This window comes from Bos taurus, chromosome 20, assembly GCF_002263795.3.
Source record: "Bos taurus isolate L1 Dominette 01449 registration number 42190680 breed Hereford chromosome 20, ARS-UCD2.0, whole genome shotgun sequence".
NCBI lineage: Eukaryota > Metazoa > Chordata > Mammalia > Artiodactyla > Bovidae > Bos > Bos taurus.
In genome coordinates, this window is record NC_037347.1 from 30,360,896 (window position 1) to 30,370,418 (window position 9,523).

The 9,523-nt window shown below is 37.4% G+C and overlaps 1 protein-coding gene across 1 annotated transcript; it reads left to right on the forward strand.

Moving 5' to 3' along the window:
* Positions 1–6,559: 6,559 nt before the first annotated feature.
* On the forward strand, positions 6,560–8,270 carry LOC614882 (coiled-coil domain-containing protein 115; the record flags this gene model as incomplete). Its single annotated transcript, XM_024981477.2, has 1 exon — positions 6,560–8,270. A coding segment is annotated over one exon (480 nt), but the record flags the coding sequence as incomplete, so codon positions are not given.
* Between the last annotated feature and the right edge of the window lie 1,253 nt (positions 8,271–9,523).

Below are 9,523 nucleotides of genomic sequence, written 5' to 3' on the forward strand. Positions count from 1 at the left end.
TAAGCCAACTTTTTCACTCTCCTCTTTCACTTTCATCAAGAGACTCTTTAGTTCCTCTTCACTTTCTGCCATAAGGGTGATGTCATCTGCATATCTGAGGTTATTGATATTTCTCCTGGCAATCTTACTTCCAGCTTGTGCTTCATCCAGCCCAGCATTTCTCATGATGTACTCTGCATAGAAGTTAAATAAGCAGGGTGACAATATACAGCCTTGATGTACTCCTTTTCCGATTTGGAACCAGGCTGTTGTTCCATGTCCAGTTCCAACTGTTGCTTCCTGACCTGCATACAGATTTCTCAAGAGGCAGGTCAGGTGGTCTGATACGCCCATCTCTTTAAGAATTTTCCACAGTTTGTTGTGATCCACACAGTCAAAGGCTTTGGCATAGTCAATAAAGCAGAAATAGATGTTTTTCTGGAATTCTCTCACTTTTTCGATGATGCAAGGAATGCTGGCAATTTGACCTCTGGTTCCTCTGCCTTTTCTAAATCCAGCTTGAACATCTGGAAGTTCACTGTTCATGTATTCCTGAAGCCTGGCTTGGAGAATTTTGACCATTACTTTACTAGCGTGTGAGATGAGTGCAATTGTGCAGTAGTTTGAGCATTCTTTGGCATTGCCTTTCTTTGGGATTGGAATGAAAACTGACGTTTTCCAGTCCTGTGGCCACTGCTGAGTTTTCCAAAATCAAGTATATTCTAATATAAAATAAAAATTAAATTAAAATATGTGTGTGTGTACTGACATACAAATACACTGGAAAACCTAAGATAAGTGTGATGGGGAGGAGTAGTTGTCAAGCTGTTAGCTTTGTATTAATTTCGGATTATTAGAGGATTTCTTGTTCATACCTTGTTTTTCCTCAAAAACATTAATAAACATGAGATATTCATTTTATAAACTGAGGGAACCAAATGTGCAATTATTGCACACAAAAGTAAAGCTTTTAATAATCACAGGTATTAAAGTATTTTCTTGCCTGTCATTACATTTCTTTGTATCTTTTGGCATAAATATTTTAACTGGTTGTGATTCATCACTTATTTTTCTTTCATAGTATCACCTTACAGGTATAAACTTTCTGCTTGTTCCTGTGATACCAGATATAGACAGAAGGACATTAAGCAAGTAACTCTGTGAAGATAGTGTATCCTGGATTTAACATTTACTCCCTTGACAGAATTAATCATGAAATTTAAGCCATTTCTGTGTAATTCTGGTATACAAACAAAGCTACCTACATATTCTCTCATTTACATTTTAAGACCCAATAATAAACTAGAAAATAAAACATTGAATAAAGCAGTATTAAATAGCCATCATGACCCTTCAAAAATATCTCAAAATATATTCTTGAGTGCAAAAGTGTTAAATAAAAATTGTATCTTTTAGTTCATTGAATTTATTAGAAAATCTTTGCTTTTACTTTATGATGGGCAACTGAGTTGAGGATACAATGGTGAGTGAGAGTGAACAGTTTGCGCCCATGCAGACCTTTTCAGCTTAGAAATCAATCCAACGTGACACTCAGTTTAGCCACGCAGAAAATGATGGTACCCTTCTCTTGGGAGATCTGAAAGTACCTGCCTCACATACTACTGTTATTCTCAATGTTTAAAGGGCATCTGAATAAGAGCTTATAAAATATGTAAATGTCCAGCCTTGCCTCCAATGACTTTGATATCATAAATCTGAAAAAGGAAACGGGAGTTTATATTTTAAATAAAAACCTAGATATTTCTGACATAGCTGATCTATGCTCTACAGTTTAGAAAGCATTTGCATTTGTTGTAACCAGCATTTCTGAGTTTTGCAAAAGTAGGAAGAAATTACACCTGGTTTTGAATTCCTGGAAGCTCCATTTTCCTGCAATGATTATACAATGATTGTAAGATTTAGAAATAAGTAGAATATTCTATAACTTAACGTCTAATTTAAACTATTATATCTGAGTTGTTGGTGTATCCAGCTTGTTTTGTGTACCATTCATATGTTAAATCCTAATGCCCAATGTGATTACATTTGGCTGTGGGGCCTTTGGGAGTGATTAAGTCATGAGGGTGGAACTCTCATAAATGGTATTAGTGCTCTTGTGTAAGAGACCCCAAAGGGCTTTCCTTGCTCCTTCTGCCATGTGAGGACACAGCAAGAAAACTGCTGTCTATAAACCAGGAAGCAGGCCCACACCAGACACCGAATCTACTGACCTTTTGATCTTGGATGTTCTAGCCTTCGGAACAGTGAGAAATAAACATTTGTTGTTTATAAGCCACCCAGTCTGTGGTATTTCATTATAGCATAAGGTATTTCATTATAGCATAAGGTATTTCATTATAGCATATGGTATTTCATTATAGCATATATGCTATAATGAACATATATATAGCAGAACAGACTAAGGCAGTACCTGACACCTTTTGAATGGGGTAGACATCCATTGTTTCTGAGATTAGAGTTGGTTGGTACTACCAGTGAAACTCAATGGACGTGAATCTGAGTAAAGTGGTTGATGGTGAATGATGGGCAGCCTGGTATGCTGCAGTCCATCTGGTTGCAAAGACTCAGACATGATTGAACAATCAATAAAACAATGAAGAATACTGCTGTGTTTTGGGTCTGTCAACTTGAACTCTTTTCAAACCTTTTGGAGTTAGTAAAACTAAAAACGCATCTTGCCGAGCACTTTCATTCTTAATTTTTAAACCCATGTGTATTTTAAGAGAAATTTAATCCATATGTTTCTGATTCACTTTAAATCATCAAAATGTTGTTTTGTAAGAACCATTTGATGTCCAAGATTTTCTGAGCTTTGTAAACCTCTTTTCTTAGAAACAGGGTATTGTGTTTTGCCAGAGGTTTGAGTCCTGGTTGAAATGCCAAAATCAGGTTTCAGTGGGTTCCACAGAAAGCTTCCTCTTTCTTTCAACCAACACAAAACAAAACCAAACCCCAGAAGCCAGCTGACACTATTCTCACTTTATCATGACACGCTTTTTCTCTTCAATTTAGTTTGTAGGAATGCACCGGAGGGTTTGAAGCTTTGCTTTGTGTTTACGAAGTTTCTCCAATAGGTTGATTATACAAGGCTTCTGTAACCTTGGGGATTGCTCACTTAAAGCTGTTCAGTTATAATGCAAATCCCAAAGCACAGACTTTTGAAATTTAAAACATATATTCAGACAGAAAAATAAGCAGTTTATATTCAAGAAAGACTCAATTGTTTTCAAAAGGTGTCATTCTATCTTTCCGTTTTTAACTTCTTAATCAATAACAGAAATATATTTAGAAAAGGAGATCATTAACTACAAACTTCTCTATAATTTTTCTTTACAAGTGAAACACGTACTGTCCATACTTGCAAAATGTTATATGTAAGAATTCAAAAAAATTTATTTTCAATACTATTTCCACTCAATGATTTCAATGTAAGAACTTTGCAGGCTTTCAAGAAAATTAGTGTATTAAAATTATTTAATAATAAGTTTTAAGTGCTTGTAAAACACATTACATGCTGCATGAGTAATGAAGCACAAATACATATTAAAATAATTAAGGAAAAATTTTTCTTCCAGTCATTTATTAATTTTTTTTTTTAAGTACTTATAAAATACACCATAAAGTGTTAGCCACGTTTTCAACTTTTGGTTTACAGAACATCCTGCTTCTTGTTTTGGAGACACTCGACAAGGAAAAACCAGGGTCACTTAACTTGTGGTTTGGAGTCCTACTAGTTTTTCAATTTTCCTTCCTTCTTTGGCTGAACTTTTCGATGAAAATGAGACATTAGAGATTGTGAAACCTGAATAGATTTTGCCCTTGAATTTTGCATTTTAGTTACCCTTATAACCTTGACTTTCAAGAAGCTTAATGGATACTGTTAAGGTTTCAACCAATTTTAATTGTTTGGTTTTATGATTTTTCTTTAATTACTATGTAACCTACAGCTCTCTACTATTCATTAAAATGGTTTTACAAATGACTTGAGGCCTGTTGCTTTGACAAATAAAAACCAGGTTTATTATTCTGACTATAATTGAACAATAATTACAATGTTGATTATCTTTTGTTGGGCTTGCTTAATAAAGCCCTAAGTAGTTTAGCGGGATTTATAGCTTCCAGGATTTGAACAAGAGGTCAGAGAGGTCTTTACTTTTTGCCAGCTGACCTTTTGTTTGAGTTTAAATTAACCCAATTTGTGCTGTTTTTTATATCTGCTCTCCAAAGTCAAGCCTGCACAGTACGCTATATACATCTCTACAGCTAACTTGTCACTTAAAAAAAATTTTTATGTAAATATATAGGTATTTAAAGATCACACTAACTGCAAACACAGGAATAATCACTCCAAACACAGAAATGTAAATGACAGATGCTAGATTAGCCACTTACTTTATAGACTATCAAACTGCTTTCTGCAAAGTCTTAGAAATATTGGTTGTTGAAGATGTTTCTGTTGAAAGCATTTTTTCTATGCATCATTCTGATATTCTTAAATAAAACTATAATTAAGTTTGTTTTTACCAAGAATAAATTCATAATAATCATTAAATCTGATCATTACAAGCCAAGACTAAATTAAAAAAAAAAAAATTCTTGTCCATTTGACATACAGGCTTCCTAGGTAGTGCTAGTGGTAAAGAACCCATTACCAGTGTAAGAGACAAACATACATTCAGTCTCTGGGTGGGGAAGATCTCCTGGAGAAGGGCATGGCAACCCACTCCAGTATTCTTGCCTAGAGAATCCCATGGACAGAGGAACCTGGAGGGCTGCAATCCATAGGGCTGCAGAGTCAGACATGACTGACGTGACTTAGCATGCACAAACACATCTGATATACCTTTACTATTTAGCCTATAGAACAGGAAGAAAGGACATAAAAATTATATTATCTTTACAACTTTTACAAGTAGTTCTAAATTTGTTGACCAATATAGTGAACATCTGTCATGTATGTGGTTTTATAGTAACAAAGGAAACTGTCCCTGATGTCCAGGAGTTCGGGGTCAAGACAAGAATATCATGTAATCCTTTCAGCATTATAAAATTCCTTAGACATTGACCTGAGTGCTTTTTGTTACATTATTAGCTTAATCCTCCTAGGGCAGGGCTTTATGAATATCTATGGCTTTCTGTGGAGAGAAAAGCAATGTTTTATCTAGTTACTATCTTAAAAACTCTATGGCTCTTCTCTGACTGAACAGTACCACTTCATAGTGAGGGGAAATGCTTCTTCAGATGCTTACATCTAGGGTTTCTATTCAAAAATTAGCTACTAATTAGCAAGTCACCTCCAGCTGAGATGTTCGGAACACTGCTTATGTTGTAATGTATGCTCTGATAAATGGTATATTTGCTTAGACAGCTTCAGATACAAATATTTTTTACATAGTGTGAGAGAGAAAGAAGTGTGGCTTAAAGTGTTCTGGACTTGGAATCATGTGTTATAGTGTTAGTTTTACTAATTGTAAATGGGAAACTTACCATCCCTAAACTTATGCCCTTATGTGTAAAATGGTGATGACACTTATCTACAAGGTTTTTTAAAATAATTGAACTATAGTTAACTAACAGTGTTATATAAGTTTCAGGTTAACAATATTTTTGTAGATTCTGCTTCATTTAAAGCTATTACAAAATAATGGCTATATTTCTCTGGGCTATATGATATATCCTCGTTGCTTATTTATTTTATACATAATAGCTTGTATCTCTTAATCCCCTATTCCTATTTTGCCCCTCTCCCTTTCTCTGTTTGTTTATCATGAAGATTAAGTAAGATTAAATAGTTGAAAGCTCAAGGCACGATGTCTACCGCACAGAAAGCAATCATTAAACATTAACTGGAGCAGAAGCGAATGCAAAGCATCTACCACTCCTTTCAGCTACAAGCATCATACAGTCAGCTGTTTCCTGGAATATCAAAACAGGAAAGACAAAATGTAATCTGAAATGCAAAAGTAGGAAGCCAAGAGATACCTGGAGTAACAGGAAAATTCAGCCTTAGAATACAAAATGAAGCAGAGAAAAACCTAACAGAGTTTTGCCAAGAGAATGCACTGGTCATAGCAAACACCCTCTTCCAACAACACAAGATAAGACTCTACACATGGACATCACCAGATGGTCAATCAGATTGATTATATTCTTTGCAGCCAAAGATGGAGAAGCTCTACACATTCATAAAAACAAGACTGGGAGTTGACTGTGGCTCAGATCATGAACCCCTTATTGCAAAATTCAGACCTAATTGGAGAAAGCAGAGAAAACCACTGGGCCATTCAGGTATAACCTAAAAGTCCCTTATGATTATACAGTGGAAGTGACAAATAGATTCAAAGGATTAGATCTGATAGAGTGCCTGAAGAACTATGGACAGAGATTCATAACATTGTAGAGGAGGCAGTGATCAAAACCGTCTCCAAGAAAAAGAACTGCAAAAAGGCAAAATGGTTGCCTGAGGAGGCCTTACCAATAACTGAGAAAAGAAGAAAAGCAAAAGGCAAAGGAGAAAAGGAAAGATATACCCATCTGAATGCAAACTTCCAAAGAATAACAAGGAGTGTTAAGAAAGATTTCCTGGCTAAACGCCCGGGTGGAGGAGGGCTGGCTCTCGCTCTCCAAAGCGCGCTATGCCATGGGTGCCAATTCAGTAGGGCCCCTGCAGTATGCGTCCCACATGGAGCCCCAGGTCCGCGTCGGCACCAGCGAGGCTCAGGACGGACTCCAGAAGTTCTGGATGGTGAGAGCCGGCACCCAGACTCCAGAGGAGGTGGGATCCCGCGAGGCAGCTCTGCACAGGCGCAAGGGTCTCCCAAGGACCCCAGAGCCAGACTCCTCCCCAGCTCCCCAGAACCCTTTGAAATGGTTTGGAATCCTGGTTCCTCACAGTCTGCGACAAGCTCAAGCCAGCTTCCGGGAGGGTCTGCAACTGGCTGCGGACATGGCCAGCCTTCAGAGCCGCATCACCTGGGGTCGAAGCCAGCTCCAGGAACTCCAGGAGAAACTCAAGCAGCTAGAACCCAGGGCTCCCTGACCTGTCACCACAGAAGCAAGGCAGTGGGAACAGCTATTCTTCGATGTGGCTCCCTTATCAGCCCTTCCTCCTTCACAGATTGCCCGCCACCGCAACTAGCTCCTGCTCCTTAATACTTCTCTGGTCTGCATGTTTCCAACTTTGTTAGGTGGGAAAGTCTGAAGAGGCAAACTGCATAATGTTCAAGGTTACTACTGTGAAACCACTTGTAAACTCACATTGTCCCAGGACACATCCATGTGGAGCAGTCACAAAGCTGTTAGGTTAGTTCATATTATTGAACAATAACAACTTCACGCATCAATTAGCTGTGGTTTTTCATTACTGGATGAAATACTACACAGCTAGTGGCAGGGAAGGACAAGAAGTAGGTGCTTCAGTTTCTCCAGATCCTTAAAACTGACTTTGATGGGGGGCAAAAAACATACATAGCTACACAGATCAGGACAGAATGATTCTGCGTTGATAGAAAAACACACGTATCTGAGTAGATGGGAAATGCTTAGCAGGTTTTAAGCCAGAAAGTAAAAAGGATCTGACCTAAATTTTCAAGGGAACTCTTTCAAAAGACCATTCAGGTTTTTAAAAGACTGCCTTTCAAGAATGAGTCTTTTAATTTGTTGAGGGGCCAGAAACTCTGTGTCCTGGCTTTATTTTTCTATGAGCTTGTTGATATTTTTAGCAGTTTCTAGGAGCTTATGTGGGATGTTAGTTTTTTGTTTATAATATGAGCTGTAGTTTTTGTGTTTTAACTTCACTTATGGTGGGTTTTTTTTTTTAACTTTTTATTGTAAAACACATTGCATTAAACTGCACAGAACAGTTGAATAGTGTAATGAGTAAGGTGAAAGCTCTCTCAGCTCTTGTGTTTAAATCAAGTTTCTTAGAACAGTTGAAATTATCAGGTAGCTATTTTATGATTTCTGGCTTTGGGATTGCAGTTGATGGGATAATAGAATTCTCCAGGGTTTTCCTCAAGAACTTTTGTATTCAAGTGAAGTATAGGGTGAGTCCTGCACTCAACTTCTTCTTTTCTACCATAGTTCATACAGTGGACTATCCTTAGCGCTGATTTGAAATGCCACCCTTTTCTTTCGATTAATCCCAGTGTTGTATACCCCTACCATATTTTGGCATTTCCATTTTTTTCATTGATCTTAATGGAAGTTAAGACACAGGTACCACAGTGTTTTAATTCTTGAGCCTTTAATAAAAATATACTTGAATCGCTGCTGCTAAAAAAAAAAAAAAAAAAAAAGACTTCCTAAGTGAGCAATGCAAAGCAATAGAGGAAAACGATAGAATGGGAAAGACTAGAGACCTCTTCAAGAAAATTAGAGATACCAAGGGGACATTTAACGCACAGATGGGCTCAATAAAGGACAGAAATGGGATGGACCTAACAGAAGCAGAAGATATTAAAAAGAGGTGGCAAGAATACACAGAAGAACCATACAAAAAAGATCTTCATGACCCAGATAATCATGATGGTATGATCACTCACCTAAGCCAGACATCCTGGAATGTGAAGTCAAATGGGCCTTAGGAAGCATCACTATGAACAAAGCTAGTGGAGGTGATGGAATTCCAGTTGAGCTATTTCAAATCCTGAAAGATGATGCTATGAAAATGCTGCACTCAGTATTCCAGCATATTTGGAAAACTCAGGAATGGCCATAGGACTGGAAATGATCAGTCTTCATTCCAATCCCAAAAAGGACAATATCAAAGAATGTTCAAGTCACTGCACAAGTGCACTCATTTAACATGCTATTGAGGTCACGCTCAAAATCCTCCAAGCTAGGCTTCAATAGTACATGAACTGAGAACTTCCAAATGTATAAGCTGGATTTAGAAAAGGCAGAGGAACCAGAGATCAAGTTCCCAACATCCATTGCATCATAGTAAAAGCAAGAAAATTTTAGAAAAACATCTACTTCTGCTTTATTGACTATGCTAAAGCCTTTGACCATGTGGATTACAACAAACTGTGGAAAATTCTTAGAGATGGATGGGAATACCAAAGCACATTACCTGTCTCCTGAGAAACCTGTATGTAGGTCAAGAAGCAACAGTTAGAACCAGACATGGGACAACAGGCTGGTTTAAAATCAGGAAAGGAGTAAATCAAGGCTGTATATTGTTACCCTGCTTATTTAACTTTTATGCTGAGTAAATTATGCAAAATGCCTAGCTGGATGATTCACAAGCTGGAATCAAGATTGCCGGGAGAAATATCAATAACCTCAGATATGCAGATGACACCACCTTTATGGCGGAAAGCCAAGAGTAACTAAAGAGCCTCTTGATGAGGGTGAAAGAGGAGAGTGAAAGAGCTGGCTTAAAACTTAACATTCAAAAAATTCAAAGATCATGGTATCCAGTCCCATCACTTCATGGCAAACAGATGGGGGAACAAGGGAAACAGTGACAGATTTTATTTTGTGGGGCTCCAAAACCACTACAGATTGTGACTGCAACCAT